The 23,137-nt window shown below is 42.2% G+C and overlaps 1 protein-coding gene across 1 annotated transcript in view; it reads right to left on the reverse strand.

Moving 5' to 3' along the window:
• APP (amyloid beta precursor protein) overlaps positions 1 to 23,137 on the reverse strand; it is a 219,002-nt gene that overhangs the window by 17,502 nt on the left and 178,363 nt on the right. Inside the window, exons 13-14 of the mRNA XM_084271833.1 lie at positions 10,398 to 10,619; positions 3,866 to 3,919 (exon numbers count right to left, since the gene is read on the reverse strand). Coding sequence (XP_084127959.1) covers positions 3,866 to 3,919; positions 10,398 to 10,619 — 276 coding nt within the window. The remainder of the gene's footprint in view (positions 1 to 3,865; positions 3,920 to 10,397; positions 10,620 to 23,137) is intronic.

Genomic DNA, 23,137 nt, shown 5'->3' on the forward strand with positions numbered 1-23,137 from the left:
GAGCTGGCTTCAGATGTTTTTATGTGTATCTTTACGTGTCTGTAAGTCTCTCTCTATACACACACAAAGAGAAAATGGTTACTAATGAACACATACCCAGTATTCAGCTATAGGACATCAAATGTTCCCCATGAAAAAGTGACCTCTGGGGCACAGACGAGAAGGAAATATGACTGAGAAAGAGTGGGACTACCAAGCAAAGAGGCGTTCTTTCTATTTGAAGCTCTTCCTATGGAAGTTCTCAGGCTGGATCGAAGCTTTCTAACGTCTCCTTGTATGAAGCCATTTATAAATAGCAAGAAATACGTCATAATCTCCTGTCATTCTGTGCTGTGTTAAAAATAGCTCACTGATGACTGTTTAGTACATCTAGATATTTTTCTTCCCTTTGACCTTTTATTATCTCTATTTACATCCATTTCAGGAAACAGACAAAAGGATTTATGCGTAATTCTTATTTTTGTTCCCCCCATTTGTGAATGAAAAAGGGGAACAACTGTGTGTGAAGGCAGTAGGCTCCCTTTCAAGTACCAGTGTGAATCACACAGATGTTCTATCTGCACTAGGTAACAAGGGTCTTCCTGACATTAACCTCCTCCTGGAACTCAAGTAAATCAGATTAAAATTCAGGCTCCCACCACCGACGGCCAAGATGGATGGAAACAGAAGTAGAGATCTGGACAACTGGTTTTAATTTTTTAATTTTTTTTTTTTTGCTTTAAACTTGGTCCTTGCTCAAAAGCTTTTCTGTTCTATGGACTGGATAACTCCTCACGCTTCTATCTATTATTTTGAAAGAGAAAATGATGTGGTGAAGTAAAAAGATCCTAAGTACCATGAACATTACTAACAACTAAGCACTTGCTCCTCTTTTCTCTCCTATGACCAATTATCTCTTATGTGGGAATGGGGCACAGATCACCTGCATGCTTGTGATCCACTTTCAAGAAAAACACAGTGATCATTGTAAGAATGTTGTGTGGGTGAAACGTGCTAAGATGCAAATGTGAGGGAGAAGAAAGGGCACATGTTTGTATGTTTTAGTTCTTTTAGAGCCGATTTTCTTCACGATTTTGAACACCTACAAAACATTCACTTATTTTTATTCCCAGGCTTGGACTCTAGCAGGTTGACACGACACTGCTGTTTTCACTCTGAGGAAGCAGCTCACCATCTTGTTCACTTGAGCAGAGCAAACAGAAGCACAAACTGCAAAGTGAGGACTATGAAAGTGGAAAACCCTTCAGGAAATCAACAAAAACCTGGGCAAGTAAAACAACAAAATGTTACAAGCCCCTGGATCTCCTGTTAATACTTTCTCATTCTTGAATCATATCCCTGTTTTTCACATAGTTTTTTCCATAAAGAATACCCTCAAAATGCAAACCCTGACTGTGCTACAATGATAGTGACTGCAAAAATGTATCTCTTTTAATATTTTAATCTCTAACATAGAAATGTTATTTCTAATTAGCATGTAAAACAACTGCAAAGCACACAGTTTTGAACCATCAGAATCCCTTTTGTGTTTCAGAGTTTAATTATGCATCCATTTGCTTTCCTCATTCTGAGTTTATGATGCTACTTAGACTGCTATCAGTTTTTTGTTAAATTGAAATTTTACCACAGATAAATTGTTTTTAAAGCATGATAAAAAAAATCAGGTAGAAATTTACTGCCAGAATTTTGTATCAGTAAGCACAAATTTTCGGAAGTCTGGACCTGGTGATTTAGGACATAGGGAACTTAAGGCCTACCAGGGACGGTAGAACGCGTTTTGCTCACCGCTACCACACATTTCACACTGCTGTAACAGGACAAAATCCCTATTTCAGGTGCACATGTAAGACACTTTGTGCTGTGAAATTCGGAATGCAGGCACAGCAGGGAGAGATTTCCATCTCTCCAGGGAAGCAGTCATCCCTCTGCATGGAGGAATGTGGCCTATGTCCTTGCCAGGCTGGAGGGGCTCACTGTGCCAAAAGCAGTGCAAGGGCCTCTGTGGCACTTGAACTCTGTGCTGAAGGTAACACTGGGCTCTGGACAGTTCTTTTACACTTGAGCAACTATCCCATGTGATTTTTATTGTGCAAAAGCTACTGCATGTGCTAGAAATTTCAAGCCATAAGGGTCACATGCTGGAAGATGCCTTACCTCTCCTCAGCAGTCTATCATACACATTCACAAAGATCAGTCCTGACCTATGTTGGCCCTACTTCTGGTACTATTTGTATTACCCCAACCAACAAAGCACTCTGACATGGTGGGCTGAAACACATCATTTTCCTCTGAAACCAGAGTGAGGCAGTGTGAGAAAATCACACCAAGGATTTCTGTCACCAGTGTGTATGTGTGGGGCAATAGAAGGAAGGAAGGATGAGTCTTCAGTAATAAACATGGGCCTTGGACCAGGAGATTTTTCAAGACGACTGAGATCTAAGTAGCTAACAGTCACAAGCTTTAGTATTACACAAAAACTGCTAGACTGAACTAATGTTGCAAAATTTGAATTAAACACATTCATGTTTCATCTGTGATGATATCTCTACTCCTCGAGGAAGAAATCTGATTCAGAAGGCAGAGAGAAACCAGTATTGGGAAGATGTTCCCCAATCCCGTGATTTCTGGCACTTCTGTACAGCTAGGTCTGTACCTGTGTCCAGGCTCTCTTCATGGAATGAATGAAGAATTTAAACACAAGTAAAGGTGTCAGACTTCTACAACAGCGCTAGGAGCACATCAACCTGGTCAGCCTTGATATATATCCCAATTGATTTCTGTAACATAGGAGCTGATTTTATTTCCCACTGTAGCAATTTCTATAGTCAGCAAACACCGGTGAGTTTTTGGAAAGATGTGAACACAGGAGAAGGGGATTGCCCATACTGCTATCTAATGGGTGTCTAGAGAAAAAGATGAAGAAATAGAGAAGCTCGATGTTATCTGAAGGAAAAAAATCACAGTGATGATGTGACAGACAAGTAATTCTGACCCTAAAATATACTGAGCTAATCTCACTATGTGTTGGGGAGTAACCTCTTCTGAAATGAAAGGTGCTCTGCTCTCAGTGACAGCAACCATTACTAGATAATCCTAAACAAAAAGCAAGGGGAAAAATAACCTAAAAGGCAAAAAAAGGTTAGCACAAAAAGCATCTTTTACTTTTGAAAACCAGATTTGACTAATTTAACTTTTTTAAACATTTGCAGCCTGACTCAGGCTAGTCACCTGCTATTACTCTGAAACCAACAAGAAGACACAGGTACCTACAGAGAGCAAATAAATATAGCCCACTTCCCTCCCCTCCCCCGCAATGGAATGAACAGCCACACAGAGGTGTCCTCAGTGAATCCTGAGGGAGAATATATGTATCACTTTTTAGATATCTGGAGTAAGCTAAGCTAAATATCACAGCAAAAACTCTTGGTGTCCCTGCAATTCTAAAACTGTCAGGAGAATCCTTTATTAGCCCAACTGACAAGAAGCTGCATAATCTACCTAGAGGATTGGACGTGTCTATTGCATGTTCCCAAATTCAAAGTACTCTCTGTGCTCCTGTGTCCATTGCCTCCTGCTCCTGCCAAAGCCTTATGGCTACAAGGGATGACAACTTGACACAAACATCAGTTCTGGGGCTGTGTGTCCCCATCCCTCTGCAAACACCCATTCCCAATGCCCACAACACAGGCAGCACTCACACAGGCTGACTGATGGGGGTCTGTGTAGGAACTCTTCCCTGGGTCATGGCATAGTGCTGTGTTCAAGAGAGGGTTACACCAAAGAAAAAGGTGGCCATTTCAGCTCAAGCAGACAACATGCACGCAGGGGAAACACAGGTGAGGTAAAAGCCATGCAAGTTATGTACCTGGTCGTGTGGTGAGTCCTCTGTCTGCAGCTGGGCGGGCATCAACTGGCTCAACTGGGCATGTGCAGAAAAGAAACAAAAAAGCAAACAAAAAATAAACAAAATCCCCCAAAACGATCGAATCAACTGCTCTTCTGTTGGGACAGTGCAGGACAGACATACTGCATAAACAAAGTTACCAAAGCAACAGCTAGAAAAGATCTGCCTTCAGTTAATCCTGGAAATAAAAGGAAGGGATGGACATGACTTCAAAAGGAAAGCTTCACAGCTGATGTGTCAATTTTACATCACATTCTGGTGACTGCTTAAAGTGAGAAACCATCAAGATCAAAGAATTTCTGTCTGTAGAGCGAAACTATATTCATTATGTGCAACCAGTTGTCTGATCAGAATTGGCAGCAACAACAGACATGACGAGTGAGTTTTTGCAGCCAGTCTTGATCAATGCTGACTTACAAACCCACTGAATCCTGACTCCTTTTTCCTTTCAATAGGGATTCTTTACAGCAGCAGCTATAAGGTTTGAAAAAAGTATAGCCCGTTCTGAAAACACAATCGATACTTCATTCCGACATGCTCTGATTTGTGGACAGCAAATTTGTCTTCCAATTTCTGAATGGGAAGTGAAGGAGAAACAGTACTTTCTACCCAACCGTGCATCCTGCACAGTTTAAAAACTCTTGTATTACTGTACTGAAGCTTTACCAGCTGAAACATAAGGTTGATGGAGCTCACTGGTGTTAACAGAAAACAGGATGTGCAAAACTTTGAGCTGTTCGAGTCATTACCTACTGCCTCTGTTAAGTCCAAACTCAACACATTGGAGAAATTCATTAAAGCATTAAGATTCTTTCCCCTCTTTACTTCTTGTTCCTCTCTTTTGCTCCAATACTGTTGCCTTCCTCATCCACACAACTGCCACTGTCAGAAAGGAATTAAATTCAGAAATGAACTTTTACATAGTAGCTTCGAATTGAGATTTTTTAAAATATGGCATTCTTATTCATTTGAATTTCAGGATTCAAGTATGAACCCTCTTCTAATCAGCAGCAAGAAGGCCACAATAACATAGGATCCCTAACAAAAGCAGTGTTCAATCATGAACTGCTCACTGCATTTGGCCTCAGAAAATCAGGCTAAACTGACGACACTGCCTGAAGCGAGGGGATCGCCCATCGTCCTATGAAGTCAGCGTCACTTGCTTAGTGTTCCTATGGGCTGGATAAACAACCTACCATGCTTGGCAGTGGGAACCTCTGTGGCACCCATGTCATCTGTACACAGGAGATGACTGCAATAGCTCCTGCAGTAAGTCAGTCTTACAGTAGCTGCATCTGCACATCTGACTTGCCTGTGGCTGCAGAAGGGCACCATGGTCACAGAGCTGGCTGGTCTGGTGCTGCAGGGAGAAGCTGTCAAACCACTTTCCTTCACAGCAGTTCAGAGTGGCACTAGCAGATCGTGTAACTGCTTTCCTTACGCAGTGGTATACAAACCCCAATTTCCATTCTTAACTAAAAACTACAATAATATTTAGTATTCTCCCACTGAAGTCTTCTGCTAGGTTTTCCAGTGTTGTCTACAACCACCCTTAGGTAGGTCGTCTGGGATTTTTCAGTGGAAAGGACCAAAGGGCCGAAACAACTGAGGACTTATATCACCCAAACTGCTGCAGCAGTTTCTCTGATGGCCTGGCCCACACCTCCTCCTCAGAAGGCTGAAGGTTTTATTTCCCTCTCGCTCAGCACTCTGTAACCCCCATGCCCATAGCTGTGGAGAACTGTGAGAGCAGGTTCTGGGTTGTGATAAAAACGGGAGCAGGTGAAGGGAGAAAAGGATGGAGGAAGTTTCCATTCTACAGTAGTATGGACCTGACCTCAGGGTAATGCTGTATTTGGGGAGTTAGGTGGAAGTGTTAGTAACAAATAATTCTTCCTGTCAGCAGTAGTTCTGGAAGCACTTTACAGGGGAGAAGGCAAACTGCACTGGCACATTTCTTAACTGACACAGAAGTGAAACAACCTGCTCAGGGTAAAAAACTGGACACAAAAGCTCAGAGCCAATGGTCTTCCAAAGCAGGTGGTGACTCCAGGTACCTAATGCAGTGTGTCCCAGACAGCTCAACACAAAGCAAGGCTGGTTTCTGGAGAGCCCCAAGCTTTTTTGAACCTTTGGAAGTTCAGGTGCATTTTAAAACCTGCTTGGTCTTGCCCCAGCTTTGATGTAAACACCAATATATAGAGGGGAGAAGTTTAAACCTACTACAGCATTTATCATTAATCAGAAGTCTAAGATATACTGTGTGTTATTATAAAAACTGCATTAATTTTGATGCTCCAGAATCATGTTTCTCTTGAACACACTTCCATGAGCACAGAATTAAGACTGAAAATTTCTTTTCCAGATAGCCTCATGAAACTAATTGTCACATACCTGCTTATGCTTACCACATAGGCAACTAATGCTAATATACCTCAGAAAAGCAAGAGAGAACACGGTTGCTTCTTTTTTCAAAAATAAAAGGAAGGTGAATCAAGAAGCTCGAAAGCTGGTACAAAGCAGCAGGTGAGGAGAGCTATGTGATGCTTACCTATCAAGAACAGCCTTCAAGGAACCAAGTAGTAAGGGTAACACAGTACATTCACAAAAAAGCCACTTTACATAAATGCTTTGTCATTAAGACTAACTGTAGCTGCAAGGTAAAATACAAAGGGTGAAACACTAAACCTTCTTAGTCTCTGGCAAAATGCCCAGGGACCCTGGCAGTGCCAGAGCTTTGCAGCTGCTGAGGTTTTGTCCCCACCTCTGAAGGTGAGTTTTCCATTCTTGAAACAGAGCTTCCTGACAGTTTGGTGGTGCCTTCTGCAAGGTCCTTGGAGGCTGTATCTGCTAACCTAATCTGTACCTCAATATGCTGGACATGCAGCGTTCAGCCCTGCACATCACGCAGTGTGTTACCTCGTGCTTTGGGTTACTTTCTGTGGACATTTGCTAGGAAACAAGGAGGAAAGGACTTTTAGAAACTACTGAGCTATGCTAGACTTTCAAGGTCTTTTTATTTTAAGGCTGTTTTTCACTCATTTGTCAGAAAAACCAATTTTAGTAAAATAAACTGTTTGCATAAAACGTATCCTTTTACCTAAACATGCAGTTTAGATTGGGAAGCTTTCCAATGGAGTTATGAAACCTTGAGATTGCATGGCAATGTACCAATCCAATCCATTATTAATAGAGTTGGGTGAAACCTGGGATTAGATCACAGCCATGGAAGAAAACAGGCATAGGAACTACTGACAAATTTTAAGGGGTTTTTGGTAGTATTTTAATTTTGTCACTTGGCTGCAGAATACTGGATACTTTGAAATTAAGACTCAATGGCTGAAAAACCTTCCACTTTTTCCACAATCACATCTGGATTTAAGTACCCCCTGAATGGTTTATTAAAAACAAATCCCACTGCTGTGACAGTGCCGGAGGGGTGTAGGATCCCAGGTCCTATCCCAGCCACCTTCGGATCTGTTCAGTTGCCTTTCAGATTCCAATGGTCATACTAGAAATCTGTTGACAGTAATGCAAATTTGCAGTGAGGTAAATGATTTACCTGGTGTGCCTGCTCAGGGCTGAAGAGAACTGCTGTTTATATAGTGCCACAGCTTTCTGCAGTGAGGAAGTCAAGACTCTCATTCTACCCAGAGACCCGCCTGCAAATGCCGAGCTGTTAACGCTCTGGATTTGTGTATCAACAGAGTTTTAAAAAACAACTGACTTCAGCTTCCAAACTAGACCAAACAACTGAACTTGTAACTCCATTGCCACCTGGATCTCCTCTGGTAGTCTCCGTTAAATCCATGCTGGGCCAGCCACTCAGCAGATTTCCCAGATAGCAGGCTCTGCACGTGGAACATGCTGTGATTTTCTTGATGGTGCTGAGTGCCCTCAGCCCTCACCCAAGTAAATGGGGGCTGAGATGCTCAGCTCTCTGACGCTTGCTGGCGTGCTCAGCGTCTCCCAGCAGCCAGAGATGCTGGCTGTCACTAATACTGCAATGGTTACTCACTCTACAGTATCTGAGGTTTCTCTAGCACGGGATGTTTGAACTTACACCTTTTTTGATCAATGGTTATTTGTTAAGAAACAGCAATGACTTGCTCAGTAGTGCATAAAATACTAAAACCTCCCTGCATAAAGGGAACTTGCTGTGTGGAAAAACAACTATGTGAAAAGACTTTGAGCGGAGAGGGGAAGGAATGAGGAGAAAATTGTACCAATTGTTATTTACTTCTTGCTACTTCCAAAGCAAATTTTAACAGGACAGAGACACATTTTTGGAAGCAATTTAGACAAAGGCTGGGATTAGATCATGGCCATGGAAGAAAACAGGCATGGGAATTGAGGACAAAAGGCACAGTTAGTCCTGGGTCTCTGGAACAGAGAGGTAGGAGAAAAACACAAAGGAAAAAGAAGGCTGTGAAATTCTCCTTTAGACACTACAGGCAAATGTACAGAGAGAGCATATAAAGAGAGGAAGTAGGTATCCTAGGCACAATCACATCAACAACATTGTGGTTTGGGTAGGTGACAGAGAAGTGTAATGGGAAACAAGAAGGACTTGAAGAGGTTTAAATCATCAAATGACTTCTAACTGCCCAGACTTACATGTTAATAATGGTTTACCTGATAGAACTGCTTACTGCAGCAGCTTCATGACAACTCAACTCAGAAGCATGAAAGTTAAAAGATGTTCCCACAATAAACATTAAGTGCTGCAACACACCATGTAGCTCATCAGAACACACGGGATTCATAACTGAACAGTATGTTATTCAAGGCAGGAGAGGTTTTGTTTCTTATTTGCTGTCATACATTTTAAAAGGAGAACCACACTCAATACACTTGCCTATGGGAATTCAGTGTCACATTGAAGTATGTACCTTTCATTATTAAATTCTGGGTTTAGCCAGGTTTCTGAAGGAAAAAAAGGACTTGTGTGATTAAACTGTGGGTGTACCTGTCTGGGTGTACCTGTCTACCTAATAACTTCTGAACTTGGTGACTGGAATCAGTACATTATGAAAGCTGGGAGGACATACTTCTAAGGTAATTAATTCTTCCTTCCCCCAAGTTTTGTGGAAGAAGGAGTAGGTATTGAAATTGATGTCCTGGATACTTCAGCTATGGGAAAAACTGCAGCAAAGAGCTGTACTGGAAAATTCCAGCAGGACAGAGACCACCAGCTGGGCAGTGGCTTCCTCCAGGCAGACAGCCTTGACACGGGTGCTACAGCGAGCTACGTCTGGAGTCCTTGGCAGCATCTCCTGTCTTCTTGTTCTCGCTGCTGGCCAGTCTGCTGACTTTGCTCCAGCTCTCTCTGCTCTTTTTCTTGGCCCCTACCTCTAGTGCTGCCTCTCTGGCGGGCTGATTTTAGCCCCACTCCTGAGCAGCCTCTCCTCCTCCCCTCAAATCCGGCACGCTTGTGCCTCACACGTTTGCTGACCTTTGCTCAGATCCTAGTCATGTCTATCTTTTCACCTGACTTTACGCCTCCCTGCTTTGATCATAAAACTGGTTCCAACCCCGCTGACTTCACTTGGCACCACCGCCAGACCTGGCAAATCCAGGTCCACATCCTGCTTTCCATCTCCCAAGCACCCAGCTGCTCGCAGTCACTCGCACACCGCGCTGGAGTGAGACTAACTGCGTAAGGCTGGTCTCAAAACATTCTGAGAGCAGGTACAGCCTAAACCAGTGCCTTCAAGAGGATGCTAATATCTCTGTAGTTCAGGTACAAATCACCAATTTCCCTGAAAAAAGACTTCTGCAGCTCCAGCCTTTACTGCTGGAGCTGAACCTACTGCTCTGCTGCAATGACAAGCTCTCAGGACTGCGATTAACTTAGCACTAATGACGGTGGGGTTGAACTGATACAGAAAAACAAACATAGTAGGAGAAATTTGAATGACAAGACTGAAGTCCCTTGGGTTTCTGATTAATTGGCTCTGGCACCTAGGTAAAATACCAATTCCAGATTTTACATAAATTATTAAAGTGTTATGCAGTAGCTTCAACAAATTAGCCCATGAACAACAACATAAAATATTCCTCAGGAATAAAGTTTTCAGTGGCCAGCTGCACTGCTGAGGATGCAAGAACATTTCTGCAGTACATTCCAGACAACCAACATGTGCATGGGGGCGGGGTAGAATCAACTCTCATGCTTGGATTGTGCTGGATCTGTGATCGTTTTCATGCCAGCAAATAAAAAACTCTTACCTAAAACCACTCTTGTCACAAGAATTTATTTTGATTTTTTTAACACTAAAAGTTTTTGTGTCGTTAAATTCTGAATTTTAGTCAGGATTTTCTGTTGCACCAAAGAGACACAGCTGACAGGGCAGACCAGTTCTAAACTTACATTTGAGAACCTTTATCCTGCTTACATCAGAAAGATGTCAAGTTTCAGGCAGCAATATGAAGACAAGTAAAAAAGCAAAACTCAAGAATGTTCTGTGGTTTCTCCCCATTTTGTACATACCTTCATTTTCAGTATTGGCTGGAACAGAATCAACACCAAAGGGATGCCATGGCTGAAGGTCATCTAGGCTGAACTCTCCATCCACTGGAAGAAGTTCAACTGTGGTCTTAGTTTCCGTCAATGAAGGCATGAGAGCATCGTTTCCATAGCTGATCCTGGGTTCGCTGATCATATTGGCCAGAACATCATCAGAATAGTTCTGCTCTTTCTGAAGTAATTCATCTGCAAGGAAATTTCAACACAAACTATCTGCAGGAGCCAGCATTTCAGAGGACCTATTTCCAGTGCTATAAAAGTCACAGTTTACTGTTAGGAGATTCCGTTTCCTTACAATAAGGAAAACCATGAAGGCTTGGAACAGCCAAACCCCTGCGATGAGCACTGCTACTAAGTACATCAAGCAGGACTGTCCAATCCCCTTTCCTACACACACTTCCATCACGGAACAGATCACAGGTTTGTGCTTTACAAGTCCCCGGACCCTTCCTCACCACTTTTAAAAGAAGCACAAATTAACTCCCTTCAGCTCAGCACACTGCCCTAAGTCAGCACACAGGAGGCTCACAGGAAGGAACATCTTTGTTATTTCCCCTTAAACGCTCCCTACCAAAGCTCATCATGGCTCTAAAATCCTGAATCACCACAACAATTACAGTATTAAATTTGGCTTACCATAACACACCACATCTGAAGAAACGTTCATTTAACATACATAACTTCACCAAAGTAGCTCTTTGCTAAAATTCTTAAGCACTAATAGGTGTCTGCACAAAAATCCTTTTACAAGCAACCAGGACCTAGAGCTGTGTAATATTAACTAGGTTGGAGTTTTCTGGACTTAAACAAGGTGAGGACACAGTACTTTTCAGCTCCATCAGATGTATAGGATAGACTACCCAACACAGTGTTAAAAATAAGCTCGGAGGCTGTGTGTGTGCTTCATTATTCCAACTCCCTTCTCACACTACTTTCCATCTCCCTTGCTGCTGTTTTTTGTAGGAGCAAGTACTTTGAGAGAACTTGGTGCACAAACAGCACATTCAAGCAAGCAAGCAATTGCAATAAAGAAGATAAATAACTGCTAATAATGCACCAATCTAATTAGTACACAGGCATTACTGAGCTAATATTTTAGAAGCCAAGACTCTAAAAGCTGTATCGCTACAGTCCAAGTCCTTGCACACGGCAGCTGATGCAACCAAAGTTCTTATTGAGAATGGCCTCACTTCATTAAGGACCTCCTGACTGTCACTGCTTCACACCCACATCTGAAACCTGTAGTATTTCAAGGACAGGAATCACCACTCAGCTGCTACACCCTTCATGTGATCCCACAGGGGCTCACTGATTTCCCAGTATCATCAGTGAGAAAGGGCACCCAGGTTCCTATACATACCAGAGCTTTAGGTCCCTCAGTAGAATCTTTGAATGTCATTTTCCTCCCAACCTTGCATCCTGCCATACCACCACAGAAGTACACTGCACCCATGCCACAGCCCTCACCAACTCATGAACATCAGAGCTGGTATGTTTCAGTGAGTTCATCAACCATGACACAGCAGGGTTCTGCTCTACAATATGTCACTGAAAGACCACCTTGAGGTAGTTGACTCCACTCTCTGCCACCCTATTACTACACCAATTTCAGAACATCAAAACTAAACAAAAGGTTGCAACCCCTACCCCAGGGCAAACAGGGGTCTTTTATCTGCTAAAATGATGTTTTAAAGCATGTTGTCTTGCTTTAGCAGCAACTGCTTTTGCAGACAGTAAGCCTAATGTGTATGCAAAATTTAATTCCGCAATTTAGTTCGTTCATTAGAATGACTTAGTAGGACAGTATAGAAAACCTAAGTAACACTGAATTGCTTTTTCCTTTGTGTTCATTTTATTGAAAATAACCTTACAAAACAGCTAATAAATCTTCAGCATGGAAGGCAGGTCCAGTTTTTGTCTCCCCACTGCACTTACACTAACCTTTATCAAGTTAAAGCATCTCCTTGTATCAGAAGGGAGACAGATGAAGCACCTTTGGTCACCGTATCACGTAATAGGTGTGAATTTTCATTAGCTAGGGACAAAGAGACTTCCCAAAAAAGGAGCTGGATGTTAGTGACCTGAGTGAGAACTCCTGCGTGCCAGTGCCTTGCAGCAAGCCATGGGTGATTCCAGCTGAGCATGTTGTAATACCAAGTCACCACAGATGACCGGAATGGAAGCATTTCTGTATTACACTGAGCATCTTCAGCCTGCAAGCCTTTGTGACCCAGGAACCAGAAGGGTTTTGGGATGCAGCTTCCCTTGTTCCCACCGTCCTTCCTCCCTGTCCGCAGGGAATCGTGCAGAGCAGCTGCGGAGAGCTGTAGCCCATGCAGCGGCAGCAGGGAGCAGCAGTGGGGGTGCTGTGCCTCCATCGTCCTTTTTCTCTGGGTGGTGCCCATTCTCCAAAACTCCTGCTTGCTCCCTGGTGCCAATGCACTCTGAGTTACCTGCAGGCAGCTCTTGCCCATGGAAAGGGACAAACGGTGCAGGAGGGGAAGGAGCAGAGGGAGAAGGAATTATCCTCTGGCAGTGGATGAGCTGGCAGAGTGCTCAGGTTGGAGGGAGGCCACTGCACAGGCACAGCTGGGTCTGCCAGGCTGACAACAAGGGGAACCAGACCCTCATCACCACACTGCAATTATATCCCAAATCTCTAGAGGCTGGGAGAGATGCGTGCACAAAGTCCCTGTCTGTCTCTCTCTGCTACCCAACTGGGAGCACGTCCTTGCTGGCGCTCGCAGGCTCCATTGTTTCCCATTCAGCTGCAGCACAAAGCCCAGGCATTAACTGACCTGCACAATAGCTCAAGTGAGGCGGACAGATATTACAACCAGCAGATTATGATCACAGCCATTTTACAAATGGGAAAACAATGGCCAAAATGAATCAAGCCCATCTGACATCATGAATCAGACACTGAATGACAGTGAGAAATTGGAAGTGCCTAGCTTAGAAACTGTGCTGGAGTCCATCAGACTGAAGCAGCTGCGTCTGCACCGAGCAAATGATTTGCAAACAGTTATTTCAGTCTCTGAACTGCTAAAAAAGTTTGCCCTAGGACTTCCAGTTATCAACACTAACTGGAAAAGTCAAAGATCAATTTTTCAGAGTTGATTCTGTCCTGAGTATTGATAGCCAGTTGAATCATCAGTTACACTAATGGAAAGCCATACGGCTTCGCTGTTACCCATCAATACAGCATTCCCTCCCTTTTTCACAGTTGCCAACTCAACTCCCCCACCCTGCAAAGACAATTCCCTAAATAAGTAAGGAGTACAGACACAGCTGGAGGCCAGAATGTGCGTTCAAGACTGTTTGGGGTTTTTTCTTTGTGTGGTGACTATCTTCATTCTTAGGTGTTGAAACCGGAATGATTCTAGGCTGCTTGTCAAAATTTCATCTCCAGTCACACTAACAGGACAAAAACTCCATGACAGTCTTCCCAAAATAAACCTTCTGTTGCTCAGCACATCATCTCCTTGTAGTGCTTTGCTAAGTCCTGCCATCAAGAAGAATACGGAGGATGTAAAAACTTTGTGTCCCTCTGAGACCACATGGCTCAGAAGCACCCACGACCTTGGGAAAAACACACGTGAGGTTGTGACTTCAAAACCTCCCAGTATTTAGCATGAGGGCACACAATTGCTCCTTCTCCTTCAGGCACCCAAACCCTTTCTTTCTCTGGATGAGAAACATACTCACTTCTGGTACTTCAGTAAAATACTCATCATCGTCTCTACGGAAGTGTCACTCATTCTTGGGCTCACTGCAGGCATTTCTCCATGAGCCATTACTACTCAACAACAGCATCTAGAGAAGTGTTTGGGGACATAGATCTATGGGTAATACCACAACAGCCTCCTTTCAAGGCTATTCTCTCATTCTGCAAAGAGACACAAGTAAAAGCAAAGGTGATGACAAAAAAGAAAAAAAAATCATTACAAAATCTTCTGGTGGATGCTGGACTGTTAGAAGCCATTCATCCAGAATGCCCCCAGACAACACTTCTCCTTGGAAAGGCTCATAGCAAAGGCACTATGACAAACCTCAACAGAGGTGATGGAAACCTCAATAGAGTCTTAAGAGTGGAAAACCCCACAGTATTCTGTAACTTTATCTACTTTTTATTGGCATACAACCTTGTTTGCAGTGCTGGGCTCTGGGGCATACTTACCATAGCCCTTAACTGGCACAGCTACAATGACACATTCCACTAGCACTCCATTAATTATCTTTCAAACCATCATTTTTGTTTAGTTCACAGTTCATTATTTAAAGTTTCCAAAAGTAATAATATTTATTTGTTGTCTTTTCTTTTCAAGGACCCCATCTACTAGATGAAATGCTCTTACGTGCAAGACTTCTAAATTTACTTGAAATGCAGCTTTAAAATTGGCAGTCACAGCACCACAGAAGGGTAGGGGTTGGAAGGAACCTCTGGAGACCACCTAGTCCAACCCCCTGCTAAAGCAGGATCACCTAAAGAAGGCTGAACAAGATCATGTCCAGGAAGGTTTTGAATATCTCCAGAGAAGGACTCTCCACAACTTCTCTAGGGAGCCTGTGTCAGTGCTTTGTCACCCTCACATGGAAGTATTTTTCCCTCATGTTCAGATGGAACTTCACGTGTTTCAGCTTGTGCCTGTTGCCCTGTCACTGGGAACCACTGAGAAGAGTCTGGCCCCACACTCTTGATGCCTGTCCTTTAGATATTTTTAATCGTTGACGAGATCCCCTCTGTCTCTTCTCCAAGCTAAGGAGAGCCAGCTCTCAGCCTTTTCTCATACAACAGATGCTCCACTCTCCTCACTATCCTCACAGCCCTCTGCTACCAGTTGTAATTTGGGAAGTTCTATAAACCAATTTAAGGCCTTGAGCCAGATTAGAAATTAAGTGTACCCCCAAACCCCCTCTTCTATATACTAATTAAGCCAACATAAAATTACGTGCCGCAGTTTTGACCCAACACCAAACTTCCTTTGTAAAACCACATCTACATGATAGAACATATATTGATTCATCAAGTACAGGTTTGGGGACAAGCTCAAATGAATTGGTACAAATGCAGAATCTTACTGCCTCGTGTTCATCATCTTATCAGTCACCTTTCAGTCTGAACTGCACACGTTTGTCCCAAAGCTACAGTTGTTTTTCAGGACATGTTTTCAAAATCACAGAACTGAAGCGTTAGACACCTCCCTGTTCTTAATGGCAGAAATTCCAGAGTGCCTGAGTCACAGAGATTGCCTCCTCTGCAGGTGCACAGCTATTATCTTACACCTGTTTGAAGGCAGTTTAAATCCTGCAAATGGTGCATGTCACAACTAGGATTCACTAAGAACATTTACACCATCATTTATTACGTGCATGTGATAAGAGGTAACGTGTTTAGATGCAGCTCTCAGTTGTACCCTTGCTATATGGGCTAATTCAGTATGTCATAGTTCATAATCTTCAGCATGTGCACGTGCCTGGAGGAGTACTGGCAGATGGAATTACACTGATGTAATGCAGTCAAGGGTTTAACTGAATTTGAATGCTTGTATCTTATCAGCTGTATGAGTCAAAACTCCCAACTATGAAAACAAGACCCTCTTAAAGGCTTTACCTTGATGAATCCTTTACAGCAAACCAAGCCTAAAGCATTATTTACCTGTACATCTGCAGTTATAATCGAGTTCTTACATAAACTGCCAGCAGACTTGTAGTTAATGCTTCTGGCACCTCCACGATCCTGATGCAAATGAACAGATCTCTCTCACGTTCAGAATCTACCTGTATCTCCCCACACATTTTCTACTGAGACGTGTTGTAAAGAAGGGTTTATGTAGGGAACCCCCGAAATACAAAGCATTAGCAGCACAGATAAGGGTTTTAGAGAAGCAACACTTATGGTTCAAAGAGCTTTTTGTATCTGCAATGAACACAAATGCTACAGGAGGAAATGCAGTTAAGTCACTTGTACATCTTGTGGATTCCATATAAGTAACTTAATGCATCAAGTAGGAGTTCCTCCTCTGAAGTGAAAGGAGAGGATATACCAGAAAATTCCATAGGTTTCCTCCAGCCTCTGCCCAAGTCAGAGGAAATGTTAAACATGTGCTTAAATTTAATCCCACCAAAGCCTGTACCTAACCACGGAGTTAAGCTCCACTGGATTTCAAGCATATTGTTAATGCTAAGGTGTTTTGCTGAATCAAGTGCTCTAAGATTATGACGTTACATACTACTAGGTAGCATAATTATAACATTGTCAAGGTGCAAACCATGATTATGTGGTACTTAGTGTTGAACTAATTCATTTGCATAGTACAAGTCAGACATAATTTGGAGAGCAACTCTGATGAGAACTTTATTGAAAGTGACCTGCCTACTGGAAGGTGTGAGAGTGGCTTTGTTGCCTGCTCGCTCTGAAGATGATGATAAAAGAGCAATAGGCTAGACCATTACTGTGAAGTACTGGAAATGAGCCCAACCTGCAATGCTCAGATCCGTATTGACAGAGAAATGTGACCACCCCATCAGATTTAAGCTTCTTTTCTCCTGGTTAGCCTGTGAAATTACACCATGTGTCATCTTATCTGCAAACTTGCACAGTGCAATATGTCTCTCTCAGGGTTAGCTTGAGATTGAAAGAGCAAGAACCATGGAAAACGTTATTTCATAGGTCTTATTTTTTGTCCTTCAGAGACATCACTACTAGGGCAAGAGTAAGCAGCTGCAGCAATTTTTCAAATTTCAGAAATCTCTCACCTGTATGAAAAATCTTGTTCAGTAAGGTGGAATGACTTTTTGTTCTTTAAGTTCTCAGGAAACAAATGTTAAAATTATTATGGAAGAGCTGACCTAGAAGCCAGTAAGAGAGTAGTAACCATCCCATAGCCTTAGAGAATACCCCATTGCCTAAGAAGGCAACTTCTAAAGTGCCTTTCACTCTAGAAGACATCACAGAATCACAGAATCACAGGGGTTTGGAAGGGACCTCGAGAGATCATTGGGTCCAACCTCCAAATACACCTCTGAACTGAATTGCTAAAATATTTAAAACCACACTAAAAAGAACATGCTTAAAATACATTTTAAAGAAAAAAATCACAACTTTATATCTTTTTTCCCCATTTCTTGCTGCTTCTGCTCTTTCAGCATACATGGATTTCAGTGTTTCCAAAATAAAAATAACCCAAGTGAGTGTCCTCCTGTAAGCAGGCACATGTAATAATGTTTTAGTTAGATTTGCCACGCAGACTACTTTGATAGAGAGCAAGTGTCCTTTTGCAGGTAGATCATGTTATAACAAGGTTTCTGATGGCAAACAGCGCTCAAAGTATGAGAAACTGTGCAATATCCAATTCAGGTTAAACATTTATTACAATCAATTTCAGCATGACCTAGGTGTCTTTTTCATTAGGGATGGACTTCAATGCAAATCTCATTTTGTACATGGTTATGCAACTGCAAATAGTTTTGACAAGAATTTCCACACCACTTTATGAAGGAAGAACCAGAATCATCCTCCCCCATTTTCAGAGCCTGCTATGAAACTCAAGCTCTTGGAATTTTGTCTGACTTTGTAGGAAGGCTGTGATGATACTTTTACAATACTGAAAGAATATTATAATTACTACAGACCCTTAACTACCTGACAGCTACATAAATTAGTTATTAACTAAAATTAAATACCAATATATGGCTAAAGATGTGTGCACATATGTAATTTTTCTAATATTAAACAGCCAGTCATCTGAGTAATGACTACATTTCTCCTTCAGTTCAAAGCAGAGAGCATTAATGCAAGTTTGTGGATAAAGTAAGTCAAAAGCCAGAAGCTCATGTGATCTCTGAGAAAGAGTTATTAAATAGAAATTCAAGACCCCGCTCTTTCCTTTCACAACTTCAAGCATTTTTCTCCATTTCTATGGTCTCCTTCCCTTCCTCTAACCTCCTCCTCATTCAATTTGGCTAAATTACCAACGCTGGCCCAGAAAAAGAATTCAGCATTCATGGCCTCAAAAGCTCTGGATTAAAACGCAGAAAAATCCTATTTCCATGTTATGGCACTCTGGGGTAACAATTCTGAGTGAAACTGGTTGTTTTGTGGTATTATCTTTACTAGCATGTGGAAAGTTTCTCTCTAGGTTAGACGATGATAACCTAATGCCCAAGGTAGACAAGGATATATTTAATAACTTTTTGAGGAAAGCATTGCCTTCAAACTCTATACTGTAATCAAGAACATACATTGTATGTCATCATCCTGATGCACCGAAGGCACTGTGACAAATTCCTCAGGTTTATATTTATCTCTACATTTAATTCCAAATTAACAGATCATTAAGTGCTTCAAAATAGGCTGAAGAGTCTAAATAAAAATAAACAGCCCCCCCAATTGTCACTGACATTTCTGCCAGATGAATCAGCATTCATTATTCTCCTTCAGTCCTGTGTGAAGCAGGAAAAACCAAGTACATTTCCATCGCAAGTAAGTAGGTTAATAAGGGTTGTAAGTGAAACTACCCTGCAAAAATAATTTGTAAGAAACATTGCTACAGAATTTTGTTGTCTGGTTTTCTAGAAAGAATTATTTACTTATTATAACTTAACAGTTAATTAAGTTTTATAATAATGATATAATAATTATAACGATTACAACTATTCTAATTATTGGTCTTATTTACTGGTAAGAATGATCAGATTTATGTGTTGACCTTATAATACACAGGGAAATTTGAAACTGCAGTAGAACCTAAAACTCAACCTGTTTCCAAAGCTGGAATAAAGTCAGTTAGCCATCATTTTCTCCAGATTCTTCTAAAGGTTAGAGTCTGAATATCACTTAACTCGAAGGCAGCTTGGGAATCATTACAGAATCCATTAAGATCTATTAATTTGAACATTAATTTGTTGAACCCAATTCCCTTAGTCAAATGAGAGTATTTTTGATTTGCCTCACTTATAAATAGTTTGAATCAGATTTCACTGAAAAGATAAACTATATTTTGCCTATGTATTAACTGCAGTTTCAGAACTCGATAGGCTGAATGTATCCTGGGTTGTCAGAGTATTCTGAAGAGTTCCATGTATTGGATTTAACAAATATATCCATATATGACTTGTTCTGATGGACGTTACACCATTTTTCACGTGCACGACCTAACAGCAGAGCAGTGAAAGGACTGGGACCCCACCTAGGCATCACTGCTCAGGAAAATGCATTTTTCCATTAAATTGGGCCTATGAGAACCAAACAGCAGGAGAGAGCTGTGCTGATGGAAGATTGCTTCATTTGTAATCCCACGTGCAGTGGAACCAACCGTTAGGGGACTTCTGCAAAATCACAGGTCCTCAGACATTCTTTTCCCTTTCTATCCCAATGCTAAGAGCTCGCCGAGCAGGAACATGCCAGATACCCTTGGCCCTAACTGGCACCTGTGACTTTTTGCTCTGCACATCTGAAGAGAAAGTTATGCTCGAGCAAAGCAAAACTACTCAGTACCCTGATGGCATGGGAGGCATATTTAGCCCTTCTCCTCAGGAAATGTGGTGATGGATTTCCGGCTGCTCCCAGACAGCTCCGGCAACGACAGCTGACCGGCTGGCTCTGCCATACACAAAGCTCCAGGACACAGCTCGTGCAGGCAGCCCGTAACCGAACCTCACCGGGCAGCTGTGATTTGCCAGCATGGGAGGATTGCAGTGGTTAATTTGCTGCTTTCACAACCTAATAGTCCCTATTAGGAATCTGATCTTTGAGTGACTCACACAGAATGATGAAAACCATGTTTCCAAACCAAATGATCAGGAGAAGAAAACCCATCACTCAACAGCGAGTACCTAGTGGAAACTGTTGTTGGAGAGTTTGGGCTGCTTTGTACTTGAGGACACTGGCATCATTAACTTGATTTAAGATGATGGGAAGATGAGATATATATGCATTAAATTACACATATATTCAGCACATCAAGAACATTTTCAATAACTAGGTGGAATGACATTCCCACAAGTAGACAACGTCTCACTGAGACAGTGCCACCCCATCTGAAGGGGAACTCAGAAAGTCAGGCTCTTTGGAGCTAACCTGCTCTCGGGTCATACTGCAAACTGGACAACCACAAGATTTTTCAGATTTCTGTTATTCATCCAACATCTTAAATTTGGCAAATGATGAGCTAACTTATCGATACCTTAAAGTATAACGGTAAAAGCAGTTATCGGGAGATACAGAAGAGACAGGCAGAAAGAAGCCATGACACCTCACAAAACAGTAAAATCAGAAGACCAAATCAAAACCAAAGACACAGAGCAAGTAATCAACTCAAACAGACGTTTATGAACAAAGCTGTAACCAGAAGTTAATCCTGACCCTTTTTAAAATCAAACCTATCCAGTGTACCAATTTAAAATAATATACACACTGCTATATATTCCACATTTTCATACAACTGTAGCCCCTCTGTCAGGAGAAACAATGCTCTCCATACAGAACTTCTCATTCTGTTGTCTCCACACTACCAGAAAACGGGATGTGAAATAAATGACTGGAGAGTTAGAAGAAAACCCACACATTTCCATACACCCCCAAAAAAACCCAAACAGGAGAGAATACAAACAAGCACCAGACAGTTACTCAAAGTTCTGTGCATTTCTTCTTGATTCTAGGATGAAAATCCATTGTGCACAAGGTCACCTGTAGGTTCCTTCATAGGGGTATTTAAGAAAAATTGTGAAACAGACATGGTACCAGCTTCAACCTGCTGCCACTGTGAGCCCAGAGTGGTCCCTTGGTCATAAACTGTCCTGTGGGACCTGTGGGCGTCATGATAACTTGCTATTTAAGGAGAAGCATCTGTGGAAAAAATGCATCAGGCCAGAGTAAGGGAAACAGTACAGAACAAAGACTTCAAGAAGGATCTGCCACTTCAGGGCAGAGTGATCTAGCCTTCAGCTTCTGAAGAAGATGATGCAACACCTTTAAACCTCCCTTGCTGAAGGACGAATGGTCTAGAATGAAAGATTTAAATACCCACTGAAATAGCAGATGTCCAGATTTTTAATGCTTTGCTTATAATTTATGAGTCTGTAATTATTATCAGAAGTTTCTGGTTTTCAGTTCTAACACTTGGCTCAGGAGACCAGATTACCTTCAAGGCGCAAGTGAAACAGAACAATGTTTTTCAAAACACAGGAAAAATATCCTCTTAATAAACTGCCCAAGACCTTTTAATTCTGATCAAATTTCTGAAAAGCATAAGGAAAACAAGATGTTCCATAACCTTCCCTGATGAAAAAACCACCCCGATCTGAAGTCATGTGAAGCCATTTATCCTTTGCACTGTATCTGGGACTGTTCAGCCTAGAGAAAAGAAGACTAAGGGGAGACCTTATTAATGTCTATAAATATCTTAAGTATGGATGCAGGGAGAAATGGCCAGCCCCTTTTCAGTGGTCTGTGGAGACAGGACAAGGGGCAATGGCTGCGAGTTGGAGCACAGGAAGTTCCGCACCAACATGCGGAAGAACTTTTTCACAGTGAGGGTGACAGAGCCCTGGGACAGGCTGCCCAGGGAGGTGTGGAGTCTCCTTCTCTGGAGATATTCAAGACGCCTATCTGAGTGATATGTCCTAGGGAGCTGCTTTGGCAGGGGGGTTGGACCCAATGATCTCTTGAGGTCCCTTCCAACCCCTATGATTCTATGATTCTGTGATTCTACTGACTTAATCTCATAAATATTATGAACATGACTTCAAAGAGGGCTGTGCACACAAAAAAATCAGGATTCATCTTTTTTCCAAAGAACATTAATGTCCATGACAAGACACAATAGACCATTTAGCCACAAAAGATGGGGAGGATATAGTGTGCTACTAATGAAAGCATTTGAGAACATCAATGTCAGTGAAGTGCATTTATATCTATTTTAATCATCTACTATTCTCTGCCTAATTTTCTATGACAGTTAAATAATCTGGACAGAAAATAATAGATGCTTAGAAGAGGAAAATATTGGATCTATTTCCAGGGTTTTTTTTTTTCCCTTCTCCCCTAAGCTGCAGTGAAGGACATATTTCAGTAGCACACAGAATTGAGCCTCCAACCTGGAGAAGTAAGTGAGGTTCTTCAGCTCTTCCAAGCTCTGGAATGGTGTGCAGAATTGACAAAGCCTCAGCAACACTTAACTGTTGTTCCAGCTGGCGACTGTCTTTGCCTATTAAAACATAAGGCACTAAGGCAGGACAGTCAGGAAGTTCAACAAGAAGTGTGAAGTTCTACACCTGGAATAGATCAACAGAAAAGCAGCTCAGCAGAAAGGGACCTGGGGGTCTGAGTGGCCACAGAGTTAAACATGAGCACTTGCTGCTAAGAAGACTAAGAGAACTGCCAGTGAGTGGAAGGAGGTGATCCTCCCCCTCTACTCAGCACTGGTGAGGCCACGACCATCAGGAGTGCTGTGTCCAGTTCTGGGCTCCCCAGTGTGAGACTGGAGAGGAGGGCCACAGAGATCACGGAGGGATACAAGCATCTCTCCTAAGAGGAAAGGCTGAAATGAAAGAGGTGGGACTGTTGAGCCTGGAGCAGGCTCAGGAGGATGTCATCAATGTGTATAAATACCCGAGGGGAGGGGGCAAAGAGGAAAGGGCCAGGCTCTTTTCAGTGGAGCCCAGCAACAACAGCGAGGCCAGGGGCACAAACTGAAACACGG

This window comes from Gallinula chloropus (assembly GCF_964237585.1).
Source record: "Gallinula chloropus genome assembly, chromosome: 1".
NCBI classification, from domain to species: Eukaryota; Metazoa; Chordata; class Aves; order Gruiformes; family Rallidae; genus Gallinula; species Gallinula chloropus.